Here is a 20377-nt window from a genome sequence, read left to right on the forward strand (position 1 = left end):
GTATGCGTGCATGTGTGTTTAATGTGTGTGTTTACCCAGCGTGTGTAGAGGCTGTGTGTAGCCACAGTGTGTGTTGGGTTGTGTCCAGTGTGTCAAGATGGCATTCAGGACCTTGACATCCACTCTTAGTTGGAGGCTGCTGACTCCTAGCAGCTCACAGAAACAGACAGCAGCCGCCGCCACCGACGCCATGTTGAAATTCTGCACAGCCAGCCTGTGCACGTGCTGCTGGGCCTGCTGCAGACTAATGCACATACACGCACATCATTATCACCCGTGCTTAGAAGTAACTCCGCCCCCGAGAGCAACTCACAGCCGGCCAACGTGGTCGCATCCAATCAGCTGCTGCAGCAGGAAGGTGGCGAAGGCAAAGGATGGTCGGCCATGTTGCACGTAGTACAAATAGTCTAAATTGTCCACCAGAGCGAAGCTGTCCACCAGCTGTGGGCTGGAGAAGTGGGGCAGCTCAGTGGTTTCTATGGAGACACGGCACACGTGAAGACCACTGGACGATTATGGCAAAAATAATAATCACAATTTTTTTGATTGATATTAAAATTATAATTAATAAAACGATTATTAATTAATTTTTAAGTATTTTACAAGCAAAACTCAACTGTAAATATAAATAAATTAAAAAACAATGGATACAAATTAGTAACAAATTAGTAACAAATAAAGAACAAGTAAAACAATCGTAACGCGTTAACAACAATAAATCAAAATAACAAAAGCCATCCATCCATCCATTTAAAAAAATCAGTTTTTCCATTTTATTTATTTTTTTATTCTGTTTTTTACCTTTTACACTTATTTTACCACCGTAGAGTGTAAGCTTTTTGTGTCATAATATTCAATAAAACTCAAAAATCTTCACATTTTCTGGTGCAATACATACACTACCATTCAAAAGTTTGGGGTCACCCAAACAATTTTGTGGAATAGCCTTCATTTCTAAGAACAAGAATAGATTGTCGAGTTTCAGATGAAAGTTCTCTTTTTCTGGCCATTTTGAGCGTTTAATTGACCCCACAAATGTGATGCTCCAGAAACTCAATCTGCTCAAAGGAAGGTCAAATTTGTAGCTTCTGTAACGAGCTAAACTGTTTTCAGATGTGTGAACATGATTGCACAAGGGTTTTCTAATCATCAATTAGCCTTCTGAGCCAATGAGCAAACACATTGTACCATTAGAACACTGGAGTGATAGTTGCTGGAAATGGGCCTCTATACACCTATGTAGATATTGCACCAAAAACCAGACATTTGCAGCTAGAATAGTTATTTACCACATTAGCAATGTATAGAGTGTATTTCTTTAAAGTTAAGACTAGTTTAAAGTTATCTTCATTGAAAAGTACAGTGCTTTTCCTTAAAAATTAAGGACATTTCAATGTGACCCCAAACTTTTGAACGGTAGTGTATTTAGACAATTTTGACCAATATTTTAGGTAAAAGCATAATATTTTTTTGTAAATGCATTAATAAGTGCTTTAAGTACATTATGCTTGTGTAAGGTATTTTTTTGAAACCTTTATTTTGCTGCGCACAATGCTGTTATTGTGAAGGGCGAAATTGTGCTGCTTTTCTGAGCTTGACAAGTTAGGAGACGAATTGAGGCCGTTTGAAAAAAAAAAAAAAAGCCTCTCAAGTTGCAACTGCTGTCCTGTTTGTACATTGATCTTACATTGGTGATGTCGTTCACAACAACAGATGAGATATGTTGCGTGTGTATGGATTGTTCTTCTTCGCTTTAGCTTCGTACCATAGCTACGTCTGTGTTTCAAGTTGCCATCTCGACATTGTTTAGTTCAGTACACGTTTCAGAGATGAATGAGCAGTACCGGACACATTATTTTCCCAAACAAATGTTCCTTCTCTTTAAAATCACAACATTTCACTCACATTTATGTCAATTTCCCTGATATCCTGCGTTTAACAGTGAATTCCAATTTATTGGCCAATTCTGTGACTCGGTCCATGGGTACGCGAACGTGGAAATGCCTTATTTTTTTATTTTTTTTTAGTTTTGTAATTATTGACGAGGCATAGCGTTGTGTCAAAAAAAGTAGCGACCATGGTGAGATCCCAAACTTGTTTTCACTCTACTGCTCACTCATCCGTTTTACTATTGCAAGCTCAGGAATTTGCATGTAGATTGCGTGACCAATTAATGTTTTTTTTAGATTACAATATTTTTATGATCGTGACAAAACGAGACGGATATTTGACCATCAGATGATACCCCACGCAGGTACCATCTAATGACCACCAGAGTACCAGTCTAATAGTATAATAATACCATCTTGTTTACGTATGTAGTACCAATGGGGTATATAGTAGGGCTGCGAATCTTTGGGTGTCCCACGATTCGATTCAATATCGATTCTTGGGGTCACGATTCGATTCAAAATCGATTTTTCCCGATTCAACGCGATTCTCAATTCAAAAACGATATTTTCCCGATTCAAAACGATTGTCTATTCATTCAATACATAGGATTTCAGCAGGATCTACCCCAGTCTGCTGACATGCAAGCAGAGTGGTATATTTTTGTTAAAAGCTTTTATAATTGTAAAGGACAATGTTTTATCAACTGATTGCAATAATGTAAACACACAAATGTAAATCCAAGACGACAATATGTTTTGGGTCGGGTTTGGGTTTGGAATTGGATTGCATTGTTATAGTATTGCTGTGTATTGTTTTGTTGGATTGATTAATTTTAAAAAAAATACAAAAGTAAAAATAAATAAAAATTAAAAAAATAAATAAAGATAAAATTAAAAATAAATAAATAAAAAATCGATTTTTTAAAAATGAGAATCGATTCTGAATCGCACAACGTGAGAATCGCGATTCGAATTCCAATCGATTTTTTCCCACACCCCTAGTATATAGCTATTGGATGATGCCCTTGATGGCTAATACACTGTATACTGTGTTATGTGGACTTTGATAAACACTGTTGCCTTTATATACTTCTGCATTTTAAATGATGCTGCTAGAATACTTTAACTTGACGGTACACTGATTTGTAACTCGCACTTTCTCTATGTATTGAACTTGTATTGTAAATTGCTTTTCATTATGTAATTTCAATCTTGTTATGTATTTTAAATCTTGTGTAATTTTAATTGCGGATTTTAAATGTGCCATTACAGGACTACAGATTGAAATTAGCATGGTGCTAAATCTGGTGTAGCGATCTTTTTAATGTACTGTAACTGCACATTGTCCTTCAAATAAACAAATACAACAACAGCAAGCCAAAATCGAAATTCGATAAATTGTCCAGCGCTAGGTTCTACAGATGGATGCCACCTACTGCTAGAGTTGAGGGAGTTTGCCACCTGCCAGCCGAAAAGCCTGGAAGGTTCGAGCGGATGGAGGGACTGTAAGAGACACAGAACCGTGTAAGAAGACCCGACATGTTTGTCTCTGAGTGGACTGTGGACACACCTGCAGCAGGTGGTAGATGGAGACGTCAGAAAACAGGCAGAGTCCTATCGGTCCTGCGGGGAACAATGCGGCCTTCAGTTTGGGATACGCCGTCAGTGCCATCTTCATCAGTTGAGGATCGACGGAGAGCGCCGCCCTGGGCGTCCTTTCCCCCTGCAACACCACCTGACAACCGGGAAGTAGATCAGAGATCAGGAAGCATTTATATTTTTACACCTGGTCTTTACCTGGTCGACGCCTCCAGGGGCGAACATGATGGTGGCGAGGGCGAGCAGACTGTGACCCTCCAGAAGAAGGCTGCTGAGGGACGGCGGGCTGCCTGGTAACAGAACCTGAGCGCTGGTCAGACTGGCCTGGAAAATCAGTCCTGGGTCTGGAGGAACACACGGGAAAAAGCCCTGAATAAGATTGAAGCCGTGACAGCACTTTGTACGTGTGCGGTCCACCTGTCAGGTCTCTGCTGATCTCCTGGATCTTCACCAGCATGTCAGACCAGGGTTGAGTTGGGTTGGAGCCACCAGCAGCCAGGAGAGGACAGTTCCTGGGCGTTAGGCTGCAGAGGACCCACACGACATGCTATAAGCAGCCAGCTTGACACAGGGGCCTTTTGGCGAGCGCACCTGTAGTGCTCCAGGTAGGCGTAGAGAAGGTACTGCAGACCACGCTCCAGACACCAGCTGATGACCAGAGCGTGGAAGTCCAGACCGAGCGGCGAGCGGTACTGTGGGAGGGGAGGGGCGGACGCCATCAACCCTCCCCCCTGAGCTAGCCGCCACAAAAGCTGCTCCAAGTCTGCGAGCTCATCCGGGATGAACACGCGCCTCCTGCAGGGAGAACACAAGAAGTCAGCGAGTCGTCTGCATGGTCGTGGTGAAAAACCCCGACCCACCTGGCCAGAAGGTCCAGGATGACCTCCTTCAAGAAGAAGCTGCACAACGTGTGGTCGTTCACCACTTCTGGTGTTAACTCCGGCCAGTGGGAGGTATCAGAGGCCTCGATGCTCCCGATCCAGTCGACAACACCGCAGTGGTTGTGGAGGGCGGTCATGTGACGCCATAAGACGGCGGCGTCACACTTGCTCAAATCTAGAAAACAGACAATGCATCCTGAATTTGCAAACAATCCAGCCCTCCAACATTTTCTACCTGAGGGCCGGCGTCTGGACAGCAGGATGGCAGTTCTGCTAATCTTGTTCCAGTTCTTCACCCAGTCGAGTCTCATATTCTTCCAAAGCCCCGCCTCCTCATCCTCCTCCCCGGACCCCTTCTGTCCCAACACCTCCTCCATAACCTCCCCGCCTGCAGATTCCCTGAGGAACACCTCCACCACCCTGCAAAGGAGTGGAATGTCATGATCAGGATTGTGTTGCGGCCATGTTGCTATGGCGACCGGAGAGTAAGGCAAGACGCTCACCTGCTGGAGTAGCGGACCTTTGGATGGCGGGAAGCCGGAAGAAACAAAAGACGCTTCACCTCCTTGATGAATACAACGCTTTGACTCTCCTCCTCGGAAAAGTGGGCCTGCCTGGAAAGCTCCTCCCCCTGAGGAGCCGGCCAATCAGAGACTCAGCCGAGGCAAAGAGAGGAAGTGATGACAGGAAGTAGAGGACTCACCACAAACTCCCGCAGGTCCTCATCATCCGTATAGATGCAAATCCGATGCAGTTCGTTCTTCACGTTGAATCCCTGACGAACAAGTAGGCTGATGAGTTTCTTCATATTGAACGTGTTGGAGGCGGAGCCAAAACATCTGGAAGTGAGTGAGGTCGTGTGTCTTGAGCTGACACTCACCATGTTGGTGAGGAGCGTGTTGGCGGTCTCCAGGTCTCGCTGTTGCAAGCAGCAGAAGACCTGGCGCAGGCCCACCACCCTAATGGCCGACAGACGCCAGTCTGGACGACCCCGCCTCCTCAAGGCCGCTTGAGCTCTGGGAATGTCATTTGTCAGGACGGACAGCCGGACCAATTCCTGCAACACACACACACACGTGTGTGTGAATTAAAAACCAAACGGAAAAACTGAATCTTATTGGGGTCTTTTTGCTATTTTTATTTAAATATATTGTTATTACTATTATCATTTTACTTGTTGTGGTTAATTCGTTATTAATTTACATCCGTTTTTTTAACTATATTTAAAGTTGCGTTTTGGTGATGCAATAACTACTTATGTTTTCAAATTAATGAGTAATTGTGTAATTAATCGTGGTTACAATAGCAATTAAAATAATTGTGATTATTATGTTTGCCATAATCACCAAGCACGTATTGTCCATATTCACTACTCTGGAGTGCAAGGAAGTGTTCTGTTCATCTTGAGGTGGCAGCTTGAATCTCTTAACTTTAGGGGTTTGAATCAATGGCACCTAACGTTTCAATTCGATTCTGATTCCTGGGGTGATGATTCGATTCGGAATCAGTTCTCGGATCAAACAGATTCTCACAATGTATTATTTGGTATAGTATTTATCATGAAACTTTTATTAAAACTGGCGAAAGGTTAAAAAAGCTCCTTCTGGTTGCAAGAAATGGCCTAGAAGCATCTTTTTAAAAATGGATTCCTATAAAAAAAAATTTAAAAAGTTTTTTGTTTTTTTAAAATTATGTATCAATTAAGAATTGTGATGAATAAGAATTGCTTTGTGAATCAATTTTTTTGTGCACTCATACTTAAGATGCGTGAACTTTGTAACGTTGACCGCTTAACATTAGGGGTGTGAATCTTTGGGCACCTAACATTTCGATTCAATTCCAATTCCTGGGGTGACGATTCAATTCGGAATCGATTGTCGAATCAAACCAGTTCTCACAATGTATTATTTGATATGATATTCATCATGAGACTTTGATCAAAAACAGGTTAAAAAAGCTCCTTCTGGTTGCAAGAAATGGCCTAAAAGCATTTTTTTTTTTAATTGATTCTTATAAAAAAATAAAAAAAGTTGTATGTTTTTTAAAATTAGGAATCACTTAGGTATCGGGATGAATAAGAATTGTTTTTCTGATGTGAATTGAGTTTTTTTGTGCACTCCTACTTAAGATGCATGAACTTTGTAACGTTGACCAAATGACCAGGAGTCACCTCGATGGGCAGTAGCTCCCAATCGTCCACTTCCGCCTCAGCAGGCACTTCGCCTTTGTGGGTGTCTCCCCCTGTAGGCCACGGATATTTCTTCATGAAGGTTCGAAGCTCCGCGAGGTACTCGTTCAGGACGTCCACGCAGCTCCGCACATCTTCTTCCTCGTCTGCGCACACCAATACACACTCGCTCAGGAGACGCACGGTGCTAATGCTTAAGTAGCATTGAATACCATCAACTGGCTAACGATGTCTTACAGTGCATGTGAGTGAGTATGCAACGTATCTGAGCGTTGACAAAGTTGAGCGTTATGCTGAGCAGCTGTTCAGAGAACTGCCGGCTCTGAGCGTCACTGTTGGATTCCCTGATGGCGGAGCAGAGCAGGTCCAAGGCGGGACACAGCGTCTGGACGCCTTTTGTGGATGAAAACAACTTTAAGGTGTATTAAAAAGCACACCACGAGGAGGTTCGCATGTCATACGTTCTTTCAAGCTGGAGGCGCTTGACGTCTTCAGGAGGTTTTCTTTGCTCTTCAGGTAGAAATCCACCGTGTCCAGCTGACGGTTCTTCACTCCCGCCTGCGACACACGACGACAACACGACATGGATTGTGAATGATGCACAGAACGCACAAAAGTCTGCCTCCTACCTTCAGGGAGTGGATGGGGATGGAGCAGCGCCCCCAGCTGTTTAGGTGACAAATTGCGTCAACGGTGGCCGCGCTGCCAAACAACATCAGCCTGGTGAGCAAGTCAGGCTGGGAAACGGAGAACAAGACCTGGAACATTCCCGCTTCTGCAGAGGAAGACGATAATGAGGGAATCAGAAATCCAGAACTTGAATATTTTAAAGTAAGGCAAGAGGAAGGCTTACTCTTGAGGAGCAGATTGTGATGCCTCTCGCCACAAAGCTCCACCGGCGCCGCCTGACCCTCCGCCTGGTGGTACCTCACATTCCTGGACTCCAAGTCCCACAAGACACCAATGGTCCGCATGTTGCCGGGGGAGACAAAGGTCAACATGGCGGAGAACTCGGACACGGAGAGCAGGGACGGGACGGATGATTCGGGGACGGCGAAAGCGACCGCCGCCCCGCCGGCGGGAACTCTGCTGTGGAGCGGAGGCTGATGGGACCCTCGGCCGGGGAGCGAGGAGGACCAGGAGGTGACGGCGGAGGAGGAGGAGGAGGGAGGCGACTGCTGGGCTGTGTTGTACATAGAGGTCAGACGAGACCCCCAAGAGCTGGACAGGAAGTGGCAAGTGAGTAGAACTACTTGGCGAGGGTCAGATGGCGTGACGTGTGCGAGTTTACCGGTCAGAGTTGACGCTCCATCCCAGCGAGGCGAGGCTGCGGCCGGAGCTCGCCAAGCTGTCCTCGTCAGCCGGTTGCTGGGATCGAAGAAGCGGCGGGTGAGTGGTGGTCGCCTCACACAGCAGGCGTTCTGGGTGCCGCCTGGAAGAAGAAAAAGATGATAAAGGGTACAGTATTGTAAAATTCAACACAGGCGAAGCCCAAGCACCTGAAGTAGTCATTGAGGTCAATGGCGATGGCGGCGTGAGCCTTAGTGACAGCCACCGCTGTGCTTAGATCTGACGACACCTCCAGGAAGCAGAAAAAGGAGGAAGCGGAGGCAAGCTCTTCCTCCATTAGGCCTTGGCTGAAGTAGGCCGGAAGGTCAATGGTGGCCAGGAGGACACCATTAGGGATATAATAGACAGCTGGAGGCGGAGTTAAAGAAGTTATGTAACAGTGATGAAATGTGTTAACGCGGTGTCAGCGTGTTAAGGATACAGATGAGTCCGCTCTCGCCAATGGCGAACACGCTGTCGTCACGTACGCAGCAATGGGCCACGGCGGCGGCGTCCGTCGGAGCGATGCGGCAGCAGCTCAGCGTCTGCGACACTTCCTGCGTGGGCGACCACATGAGCTGCAGAAGCCAGATGGCGTCCACCAGCAGGCAACAGCGGCCCGACACGAACGAGAGCACGCGCACCACCTTCAAGCCGCACGCGCCTGCACATAAAGACACAATCAGTGACCACGGTGTACTGGACCGGCCTGACCTGACGTAGTCCGCGAAAGCACTCACTCTGGTCCTGCTCTGACACAGCCTGTTGGAGGCGCTGTGCAGGACATTCATCGACATGCATGGAGAGGGACGGTATTCTCTCTGCGTCCACCTCCAGCACGGCCAGCTCACACTGAGAGCCGACAGCCAGCAGTCGCAAGGCTCCACCCGCCACATGGTGGCTACTTGGCTCCTCCCAAGAGAAGCTGCACAGGAAACATGTTGTTGTACACAATTCATATGATATGATTATATTAATAGCATTGTTTGGAGCTTGTCAACATTAAGCGACTTTATATCGATAAGGTCTCTGCCTGGTCCACATGTAAAGAAGGGTAATGTAGGGGCCACTATAGATGTGACCTTTGCGAACGAGTCAAGTCTTTTGAAAGGCTCTTTCCAGTGCAAAGTATTCACAGCACTTCCCTTTTTCCACATTTTATGTTACAGCCTTGTTGCAAAATGAAATCAATTCATTTTTGTAATTAAAAATTCTACAGACAATACCCCATAATGACAATGTGAACAGGTATGTCATTCATCCATTTTCTAGCGCTGGTCTCTCTCTGGGTCGCGGGGTGCTGCAGCCTACCCCAGCTGCACTCGGGCGGAAGCCGGAGTACACCTTGGACAAGTCGCCACCTCATCGCAGGGCCAACACAGATACACAGACAACATTCACACTCACGTTCACACACTAGGGCCAATTTTATGAGTACCGTATTTTTCGGACTTTAAGTCGCAGTTTTTTTCATAGTTTGGCCGGGGGTGCGACTTATACTCAGGAGCGACTTATGTGTGAAATTATTAACACATTACCATAAAATATCAAATAATATTATTTAGCTCATTCACGTAAGAGACTAGACGTATAAGATTTCATCGGATTTAGCGATTAGGAGTGACTGATTTTTTGGTAAACGTATAGCATGTTCTATATGTTATAGTTATTTGACTCTTACCATAATATGTTACGTTAACATACCAGGCACGTTCTCAGTTGGTTATTTATGCGTCATATAACGTACACTTATTCAGCCTGTTCACTATTCTTTATTCTTTGCTTTTCAAATGTCTATTCTTGGTGTTGAGTTCTATCAAATGAATTCCCCCAAAAAATGCGACTTATACTCCAGTGCGACTTATATATGTTTTTTTCCTTCTTTACTATGCATTTTCGGCCGGTGCGACATATACTCCGGAGCGACTTATACTCCGGAGCGACTTATACTCCGAAAAATACGGTATATGTTTAAACCTAGAAATCTTTGATTTTGATACTTGGCGAAACATTTAAATTATGCAAATGTATCTTTTATCATGCTAATGTTAGCATGCTAACATGTTATCTTCGCATTTTAGCTAATTTTATTCATTTGAACCTACCCCCATGCTTCACTGTAGGGATGGTATTGGTCTGGTGATGAGCGGTGCCTAGTTTCCTCCAAACACGATGTCTGGCATTCACGCTAAAGACTTCCATCTCTGTCTTATCACACCAGATAATTGTATTTCTCATGGTCAGAATCTTTCAGGTGCATTTTGTCAAACTTTTACCAAGGAATGGCTTCCGTCTGGACACTATACCATACAGGCCCGATTGGTGAATTGCTGCAGAGATGGTTGTCCTTCTGGAAGGTTCTCCTCTCTCCACAGAGGAATGCTGTAGCTTTGACAGAGTGGCCGTCGGGTTCTTGGTCACCTGCCTGACTAGACTAAGATGAATGCAGCAATGTACAGAGACATCCTGGATGAAAACCAACGATTCCCATCTAAAGATAGTGTGCCAAACTTGTGGCCTCCTATTCAAAAAGACTTGAGGCTGTAATTACTGCCAAAGGTGCATCAACAAAGTATTGAGCAAAGAGTACATGTGATTTAAAATGTTTACATTTTTAATATATTTGCAAAAAAAATCTTCACATTGTCATTATGGGGGTATTGTATGTAGAATTTTAAGGACAAAAATAGATGTATTACATTTTGGGATAAGGCTTTAACATAACAAAATGTAGAAAATGTGACGTGCTGCGTATCTTCCGGATGCACTGTAAGTGATCGATGAGAGCCGATGTACAGTTGCGGACCATTTGTTTGAGAGACATTTTTTATGCAGATGCAGATACAGTGTCACAAGACTGGCATACGGAATAGAAAATTAGTCACGGTCGAAGAAAACAGCAGTATTTGGATTCACTTTTTTATTATTTTTACTTTTAACTGATTGTATTTATTTATTTGTGTACACTTTTCTGGGTAACTGATCTAATATGTAAAGTAATTCAAGAGTACACACACCAAGTGGGGTAATATTGTTTTGTTTTTTTAATCACATATTTATCATTTAATAATTTTTATTTTAGTTTTATTTGTACTTTTCATACATAAATACATTTTATTCTTACTCATTAGTCATTTATTTTGTTTCTGTTTTGCGAAAATGCTCTTGTTCTACAAGGTTTTTAAGGAGGGGTGAGCAAAAATTCTAAATAATGATGTCACTGTGAAAGCATGTGAATATGGCACCACATTAATACAAACCCCCTTTCCATATGAGTTGGGAAATTGTGTTAGATGTAAATATAAACGGAATACAATGATTTGCAAATCATTTTCAACCCATATTCAGTTGAATATGCTACAAAGACAACATATTTGATGTTCAAACTGATAAACTTTTTTTTTTCTTGCAAATAATCATTAACTTTAGAATTTGATGCCAGCAACACGTGACAAAGAAGTTGGGAAAGGTGGCAATAAATACTTATAAAGTTGAGGAATGCTCATCAAACACTTATTTGGAACATCCCAAATTGTTGAACAGTTTAAGAAAAACCTTTCTCAACCAGCTATTGCAAGGAATTTAGGGATTTTACCATCTACGGTCCGTAATATACTCAAAGGGTTCAGAGAATCTGGAGAATTCACTGCACGTAAGCAGCTAAGCCCGTGACCTTCGATCCCTCAGGCTGTACTGCATCAACAAGCGACATCAGTGTGTAAAGGATATCACCACATGGGCTCAGGAACACTTCAGAAACCCACTGTCAGTAAATACAGTTGGTCGCTACATCTGTAAGTGCAAGTTAAAACTCTCCTATGCAAGGCGAAAACCGTTTATCAACAACACCCAGAAACGCCGTCAGCTTCGCTGGGCCTGAGCTCATCTAAGATGGACTGATACAAAGTGGAAAGGTGTTCTGTGGTCTGACGAGTCCACATTTCAAATTGTTTTTGGAAACTGGACGTTGTGTCCTCCGGACCAAAGAGGAAAAGAACCATCCAGATTGTTATAGGCGCAAAGTTGAAAAGCCAGCATCTGTGATGGTATGGGGGTGCATTAGTGCCCTTACTTGCTTGCTTATGGCAGTCCATCGATGTCGATGATGACGTTGCTCTAAACAACGTATTGGATTGGTTATTGTTGTGCCTTTCGCCTGTGCATAGCCAGGTGGCTGCTCAGGCCTGTGCGTGATCCACAGACTTTGTCACAGGAGGGGCAGGGGAAGGCAGCAGTGATGGTCGCTGGTGCTGTGGCACGTTGGTGTCTTTGTGCACGCCGCTGTGCTCTCCGCTCTGTGAACTTCTCCTGAAGATGTGTGATTCCCTGGTGGCAGGTAGAGCTCCAGGTCTGGCGGTCAGCAGCCAGGGACTCCAGTGCTGGTGGTTTGATGTCACACTTTTTCAGGAGAGTTTTAATGTGGTCCTTGTACCGTTTTTTCTGGCCCCCGGCAGACCTTTGACCGACTGAAAGCTGGCCATACAATATCTAACGGGGTAGACGGTGGTCTGGCATACGGATCACATGTCCGACCCATCTTAGGTTTTTTTGGCCAAGGAGTGCTGTGATGCTGGGTGTGTTGGTCCGGTCATAAATTTCAGTGTAGGGCACCCTGTCTTCCCAGGTTAGACCTAGGATCCTTTGGAGGCAGCGGATGTGGAAGGCCTCGAGACTCTGGATGTGCCTCTGGTAGGGTGTCCAGGTTTCAGAACTATAGAGCAGCGTGGAGAGGCAGACTGCTTTATACACGGCTGTCTTGGTGGAGATGGTTAGATTCCTGTTCAAGAAAACCCTGGACCGTAGCCTTCCAAAGGCAGCAGAGGCCAGGCCAATACGGGCCTGGACGTCATCGTCAACGGTGCAGGATGGTGACAGGGTGCTACCGAGGTACGTAAAATGGGGGACGGTGGCTAATGGGTGCCCGTCAAGGGTGAGGATCGGCGTGTTTGGCTGGGAGTGAACTCCTGCACGAGTATTTGTGTTTTCTTGGTGTTTATCTGAAGACCAATGGCACTGTAGATGGAGGCTACCACATTCAGTGCGCGCTGGAGAGACTCTGGTGAGTGTGCAAGTACAGCGCAGTCATCTGCATACTGTAGTTCCAGAATATGCTGGGTGGTGAGTTTAGTGGTGGCTTGGAGGCGACGGATGTTAAAAAGGTTACCATCTAGCCGGTATTGTATCTGAATTCCATCTGTGGGGTCCAGGTGTTTATGGGACAGGAGGGTGACAGTGGAAATGAACATGTTGAATATGGTTGGGGCAAGGACACACCCTTGCTTGACCCCCACATTCACACTGAAAAATGGGGATTGTTGGCCGCCGTTGCTCACACAGGCCTGCATGCCATCATGTAGCTTTCGCAGTAGGTTGCAAAACTTTGCTGGTACACCTAGTTTTCCAAGTACTTTCCACAGCAAGTCCCGGTTTACTGTATCGAAGGCCTTGGACAGGTCAATGAATGCCATGTATAGGTCTTTGCGATGTTCTCTGCATTTTTCCTGTACCTGTCTGGCAACAAAGATCATGTCTGCGGTGCTCCGATCACGTCTAAAGCCGCATTGAGATTCGGGCAGGATGTTTTCGGTTACATGAGTTGCTACACGATGTAACATGATCCTTGCTAGCACCTTCCCAGCTGCGGATAGTAGGGAGATACCTCTGCTGTTGCCGCAGTCTGCTTTGTCGCCTTTGCGTTTATAGATCGTTATGATGTTAGCATCCTTCCAATCTTGCGGGATGACTTCAGACGACCAGATGGCAGTGATCAGCTGGTGCATTCTGCGGTGCAGAAGATATCCACCGTGCTTCAAGATTTCTCCCGGGATCTCGTCAAGGCCTGGGCTCTTGTTGTTTTTTAGACCCTTGATGGCCTTGAGTACTTCTGAGAAGCTGGGAGAGGAGTCCAGTGAGTCTACAGGGGGCAGGCATGGGAGGTCAGAGAGTATGTCTGTCTGTACAGGGTTTGTGGTGTTCAACAGTACCCTGAAGTGCTCAGCCCATCTGTCCAGGATCTGTTGTTTGTCCTTGTAGAGAGTGGTGCCGTCAGCAGATCTAACTGGGGTGATGTTCTTCCTCTGTGGGCCATAGATGGACTTGATGGAGTCGTAGAAGGCATGAGAGTTGTTGGTGTCTGCGTGATGTTGTATTTCGCGGGCCTTCTGGGTCCACCAGTCGTTCTCCATGGCTCTGAGGGTGCACTGGGTTTCACTTCTGAGACGGATGAACTGAGCCTTCAGGACGGTGGATTGAGGGTTTGATAGGTGAACTGCAAGGGCCTTGTGTTTTGCCTGAAGCAGGTCATAGATTCCTGGCGCACTATTGTCAAACCAGTCTTGATGTCGCCTTCTGGTGTACCCTATAGACTCCACGGCCGCCTGGTGGAGGGCAGTGCGTAGGGTGCTCCAGGTAGGTCCAGTGTCCAGATCTGGTGGTACTTCAGGAATCTTGAACAGCTGATCTGCTACCTTTTTCCTGAGCTGGTTGACGGAGTGCGTAGACTTCAGTGCATCGCAGTTGAGCCTCTTGGAAGGTGGTGTTTTTCTCTGTTGAGGACGTATTTCTAAGTCAATCTTTATTCTGATCAGGCGGTGGTCAGTCCAACAGTCAGCTCCACGCATGGCCCTAGTGATGCGCACCTCCTTCCTGTCCGCGTGGCGGGTGATGATGTAATCTAGGAGATGCCAGTGTTTAGAGCGAGGGTGTTGCCAGGATGTTTTGTACTTATTCTTCAGTTGGAACAAGGTGTTTGTGATGACCAGTTGATGCTCAGAACATAGAGTGAGAAGACGGAGACCATTGTTGTTGAGCTTACCAACACCATGCCGACCCATCACTTCCCTCCACAGTACACTGTCCGAGCCCACTCTTGCGTTAAAATCCCCTAGAATGATGAGCTTGTCAGTGAGTGGTGTTTTGCTGATGACGGAGTGCAGGGAGGCATAGAACTCTTCCTTACATTGAGGGTCGGCAATCAGTGTTTGGGCATAGGCGCTGATGAGGGTGCAGTAACGGTTATTGGTGAGGGGAATCCTCCAGGTCATCAACCTTTCGCTAATGCCAACTGGAGATTCGGGAAGCTTCTGAAGTAGGGAGGCGGCGGGAGCTTTCCGGAAGCCCTTTCCAGAAAAAAGTGTATCCTTCTCCCACCTCGGCTATGGAGTCCTCCCCATGGAAGCGGGTCTCGCTAAGGGCCGCAATGTCGATGTTGTACCTCTTCAGTTCGTGCGCCACCAACGCTGTTCTTCTGCGGGGACGAGATGAATCATCACGCACATCCAAAAGCGTACGGACGTTCCAAGTCGCTAGTGTGAGTGTCAGTCGGGTTTTATTCTTGTGTTTTCGACCGCATGGGGGGATGACCCGGCAGCTGCGGTAGGCTGCCCGGGAGTGGAGGAACAGACCATTTTTAGGCCACATTTTCTAGGCCCTTCCCATCTCAGGGTGAGCAGGGTGGGGCTGCTCAGTCACGTGGGGAGCTGCCGAAGAGACGCGCTGTTCCGTCCCGTACCTCAGCGACCGTCTATCCCACGCCGCCTGCGTGCAGAGTTGGGCTAGATACTCCCAGTCACATCCTGACCTGTATCTGCCACCCTTCTCCATCGCCGCAGGACTTGGAGGGGAGGGGATGGGGTTGGAAAGGGGGTGGGGGTCTTTGGAGCAGGCCTGCGCGAGGAGTAGATTAGAGTGAAGGAAGTGGTGCGCAGTCACTACCCTCACTACCTTGGCTCCCCCCTACGTCTTCCAGTGGCATGAAGAGCTCATGACGACCTTCTGCAGAAAGGAGTTGCAGAAGACTGCCAGCACACCGGTCTGTTGATGGCTGCCTGATGCGGGTCTTCACAACAGATTTGTCGTTAGGGGTTTACTCCCGTAGCCAAACACACACGGTGCACCCAGTAGGCAGTGAGGCACCCTTAACCTTCATCCGCCTTCACTGCCGGGGGCGACGCGTCATCCTCCGCCAGCTCCGCCGTTGAGGTTTTTGGATCGCGCTTCGTCTGGAACCTCCCCCTCGACCCTACCGCCATGGTTGAACCTACCAGGAGCCGAGGCTCTCGACGGCATCGCTCTTAGGTTCATTGGAACACACACGGCTCTCCACCACGACAAGGTGGCGACCCGCGGAGAATCTATTTAACCCATAGATGGGGCAGTAGTTAGCGGACGCCAGGGCGTATCCACACACTGGTGGGCCTGCACGCCTCGCCTCTGGGGCCCACTGCTGCTCCGAGATCACCTGCAGTTTTGCCTGTGTCCGCAAAGACGCAATTTACCGTGTGTGGCCACGAGGAGGCACCACAGGAGTCTTGGTGGTGGAGAGGCTTTGTACCAGCAGGAGGAGGCTTACACACTCGGCTCCTCTTTTCACCCACCCAGGGGCTAGCTGGCGGCGATAGCTGTAAGCAGAGAGTAGCAAGCAGGGGCAGCACGAAGCATGCACTAACTACAAGCACTTCTGCCACAAATCTAACCCACTGACGCATCACACGCACCCTGTGCGCGAGCACACACACACGCATTAGTGCCCAAGACATGGGTAACTTACACATCTGTGAAGGCGCCATTAATGCTGAAAGGTACTTACATGTTTTGGAGCAACATATGTTGACATCCAAGCAACGTTACCATGGACGCCCCTGCTTATTTCAGCAAGACAATGCCAAGCCACGTGTTACATCAACGTGGCTTCATAGTAAAAGAGTGCGGGTACTAGACTGGCCTGCCTGTAGTCCAGACCTGTCTACCATTGAAAATGTGTGGCGCATTATGAAGCCTAAAATACCACAACGGAGACCCCCGGACTGTTGAACAACTTAAGCTGTACATCAAGCAAGAATGGGAAAGAATTCCACCTGAGATGCTTAAAAAATGTGTCTCCTCAGTTCCCAAACGTTTACTGAGTGTTGTTAAAAGAAAAGGTGATGTAACACAGTGGTGAACATGCTCTTTCCCAACTACTTTGGCACATGTTGCAGCCATGAAATTCTAAGTTAATTATTATTTGCAAAAAAAAATAAAGTTTATGAGTTTGAATATCAAATATCTTGTCTTTGTAGTGCATTCAATTGAATATGGGTTGAAAATGATTTGCAAATCATTGTATTCCGTTTATATTTACATCTAACACAATTTCCCAACTCATATGGAAACGGGGTTTGTACAATTTTAGGCTACATTTTAGAATAATTCCCACCAGTAAAAAAAATGTTTTTGTAAATGTAAACTATTCAGTTATACATTATCTAATAATTGCTGCCAGTGATTGTTTTCTGGAGATTTTTTTTTTTAAGAACTATAATAATCGGCAAGTATTTTGAACAACTCTTTGAAAGGAACGGCTCCTTAAATCCCATCTCTATGGGCCACTGCATGAATTCATGTTGAAGTATAGATATAAAAAGTTCGTACATGATGTAAAAAATATATATACATATCATTTTACATTGTAATAAGACAGAGGCGAACTCCAACTCACTCTTGGTAGCAACCGTCTATCGTGACCGGAGCGACCTCACTGTTGGCTGGGTCCCACAGCACCAGCGTCCCGCCGACCTCCAGACACCCGAGCAAAGTTTCACCGGGAGCCAGCTGAGCTTTGATGATGTTATCCACCTCACGGCAGTGATGGTTCTCTGGAATGAGCGCTACCTCGATGGAGGAGCTCTCCTCCATCTTGTAATTTAGCCAAATGGATACTTCTTCTACGCGAATGTTTCCGGAAGGTTTTTAACTGTCAAACAGCTCAAACATATTCTAATGTCTGACTTCTTTTTTTTTTACCTCTTTTTATAAACAGTCAGCCATAGCTGTCACGTGACAGGTCGCCCAGCCATCAGCTGACTGGGTTTGCCCAATGAGAAAAAAAGGAAAGGCTACTTAGTCAAACGACGTCATTTCGATTTGATATAAAGTAGTTTGGTTGCTAATATTTGTTTTAGTTGTCTATCACCCTCGATGTAAATTAAAGCATATTAAATTACATAATCATCATGTATATAATTATTAATGTTGGATAAAATAACAATGTTAATTTGTGATATGCACACGACCGATCTGGCATCGATTGCTTTTTCCAGAAACAAAATGTCAACCAGTATGAGTTGAGCTGATCTCAGAACGGTTGACTTGTCTCTTTCGCTGACATTCTCTTTAGTCTGCTTCCGTTTGGTGCATGTAGACCTTCTTGCTTCTTATCATGAGACTCGCACACGGTGCCCGGCCTTGTTAACGGCCAACTCACCTCCTCAGGAAACATTTTCACCCTTGTAATGTTCCGAGGAGCACGAAGATGGAAGAGAAGGCGTTAGAAGTGTACGGTGAGTGACTGCAAACTGACGCCAGACTACGTTGACAAACTGCCCGTTTTAAGCAGACGTCAAGTTACGGTAGTCGGAGACGCGTTGAGAGTTTGAGTGGCAGGTGACATAGATCGATGTAAAGTCGTCGGAGATATTGCTGTGTGCGGATCCAGCTTTTGAACTATTAAATGGACGATTTCCCTGTTAAAGTTAGTGTGTGGGTTAGTTCTTATAGGACAGGATGGTGCTTAAGTTGTGGATTAAATGAACAGAGTTTGGTGTTGTTGGATTCGAGATGGTACATAAGGTAATCAAATGTAGTAATGTTTCAGAATCAGAATAGTTTTTATTGCCATTGTTTGAGAACGGGTTCACAAACTAGGAATTTTTCTTGGTGCAATCGTGCAACATAAAACACTAGTGATGGGTTTATAATGTAAATAATTCAATGTACATACCCTGATGATTATCTTGTGTGATATATACTATCATCTTGTATTATGATGATAGTAGATATAGTATATCTGTATCATGAATCAATTTAAGTGGATCCCGACTTAAACAAGTTGAAAAACTTATTGGGGTGTTACCATTTAGTGGTCAATTGTACTTCACTGTGCAATCTACTAATAAAAGTCTCAATCAATCAATTTAAGTCATGAAGCGTTTCGAAACATTGCAAAACTTTATTGATACTGTGTCACTTATACTGACATCTGCTGGACATTAAAAATCCCTACAGGCAACCTATGGACCGACTCAACTGACACTGATTTTATGACCTAGTACTGTGGTCCCCAACCTTTTTGTAGCTGCGGACCGGTCATTGGGGGGGAGGGGGGGGCGGCTATTATTATTATTATTTTTTTATTTTTTTTTTCATAAAGAAATGCAATCATGTGTGCTTACGAACTGTATTCCTGCAGACTGTCTTGATCTATATTGATATATAATGTATATATTGTGTTTTTTATGTTGATTTAATAATTAAAAAAAAAAATTGTTTAATTTTTTTGTGCGGCCCGGTACCAATCGGTCCGGTGGTTGGGGACCACTGACCTAGTATATACAATAATATAAACCAAGACATTGTATTTCATTTAGGATTATTTCATATCTTTATTTAAATAAAAATATATTTTTATCTTTTTTAGATACAGTCAATAAATAATGTGAACATGTATCATAACATGGAAATCTAAGAGAACGTGTTGTGAATGAGGATGCTTGTGGACTGGGGATTTTTTTAATTTATTTTTTACACATTTTTACTTAAAAAAAACAGTTTTTCCAACGTATTAAATTTTAGACGATTTCTCTTAGTTATTATTTCTCCGGCTGTAGAAAAAACCCGCTCACAGGGCACAGAGGAGGCATCAGTGCGACATAGTTCGCGTTTTGGTCACGTGACCGAAACAGCTCATGATCGGTCACGTGACTTTCTAAAAGCGGTACACGCACCGACACAGGGTTTTGCTCTATGAATCTTCATTGAATCTTCGTTCAATAAATGTTCTGCAATTTGTCGTACCGAAAGTAAGAACTGAACTGGGCAAGAAAGCATTTAGGTTTTCAGCAGCGAAGGCTTGGAATAACCTACAATCGAATATTAAACTTCAAACCCTTGTTACGTTGAATGAGTTTAAAGCTTCTGTGAAAGGACTGCAGTCTACCTTGTCTGTATGCACATGTGTTATGTGAGCAAGTTTTAATGTCGTAAATGTGATGTTTTATGTATTTGTTTACTGTTTTTAATGTAACCTTGCTGCTGCCCTCTTGGCCAGGTCTCCCTTGGAAAAGAGATCTTTGATCTCAATGGGATTTTACCTGGTTAAATAAAGGCTAATAAATAAATAAATATGAGCTCGACGCATGCGCCGATGCATCGGTGTTGCCGGACCCATCACTATAAAACACATAACACAGAATAGGTAATAAAATGAGCTGTGCCTGAGCTATCAAATCTTGTTATTGTTCATGTGCCTGATGTTTGAGGGGAAAAAACTGTTCAGGTGGCGGGAGGTGTGGGTCTGGATGGACCGTAGTCTCCTGCCTGAGGGGAGAGGGGAGAATAGTTTGTGACCAGGGTGAGAAGAGTCAGCTGTGATCCGACCCACATGCCTCCTGGTTCTGGAGGAGAACAGGTCCCGGAGGGATGGGAGCTTGCAGCCAATCACCTTCTCAGCA

The 20377-nt window shown here is 45.1% G+C and overlaps 2 protein-coding genes across 2 annotated transcripts in view; one reads left to right on the forward strand and one right to left on the reverse strand.

Moving 5' to 3' along the window:
• spg11 (SPG11 vesicle trafficking associated, spatacsin) overlaps positions 1-17751 on the reverse strand; it is a 35057-nt gene extending 17306 nt beyond the window's left edge. The window contains exons 1-22 of the mRNA XM_062042620.1: positions 17368-17751; positions 8630-8814; positions 8332-8553; positions 8060-8258; positions 7852-7992; positions 7414-7781; positions 7190-7335; positions 7022-7118; positions 6798-6953; positions 6543-6706; positions 5253-5429; positions 5076-5147; positions 4876-5003; positions 4608-4792; positions 4352-4547; positions 4083-4286; positions 3909-4015; positions 3690-3835; positions 3463-3627; positions 3329-3395; positions 314-476; positions 36-244 (exon numbers count right to left, since the gene is read on the reverse strand). Of these exons, the coding sequence (XP_061898604.1) occupies positions 36-244; positions 314-476; positions 3329-3395; positions 3463-3627; positions 3690-3835; positions 3909-4015; positions 4083-4286; positions 4352-4547; positions 4608-4792; positions 4876-5003; positions 5076-5147; positions 5253-5429; positions 6543-6706; positions 6798-6953; positions 7022-7118; positions 7190-7335; positions 7414-7781; positions 7852-7992; positions 8060-8258; positions 8332-8553; positions 8630-8814; positions 17368-17564 (3694 nt within the window). The 5' untranslated portion in view covers positions 17565-17751. The remainder of the gene's footprint in view (positions 1-35; positions 245-313; positions 477-3328; positions 3396-3462; positions 3628-3689; positions 3836-3908; positions 4016-4082; positions 4287-4351; positions 4548-4607; positions 4793-4875; positions 5004-5075; positions 5148-5252; positions 5430-6542; positions 6707-6797; positions 6954-7021; positions 7119-7189; positions 7336-7413; positions 7782-7851; positions 7993-8059; positions 8259-8331; positions 8554-8629; positions 8815-17367) is intronic.
• A 208-nt stretch (positions 17752-17959) lies between these two features.
• ciao2a (cytosolic iron-sulfur assembly component 2A) overlaps positions 17960-20377 on the forward strand; it is a 6814-nt gene continuing 4396 nt past the window's right edge. The window contains exon 1 of the mRNA XM_062042621.1: positions 17960-18208. Coding sequence (XP_061898605.1) covers positions 18181-18208 — 28 coding nt within the window. The 5' untranslated portion in view covers positions 17960-18180. The remainder of the gene's footprint in view (positions 18209-20377) is intronic.

The sequence above is a fragment of the Entelurus aequoreus genome, linkage group LG03 (assembly GCF_033978785.1).
Source record: "Entelurus aequoreus isolate RoL-2023_Sb linkage group LG03, RoL_Eaeq_v1.1, whole genome shotgun sequence".
Lineage (NCBI taxonomy): Eukaryota > Metazoa > Chordata > Actinopteri > Syngnathiformes > Syngnathidae > Entelurus > Entelurus aequoreus.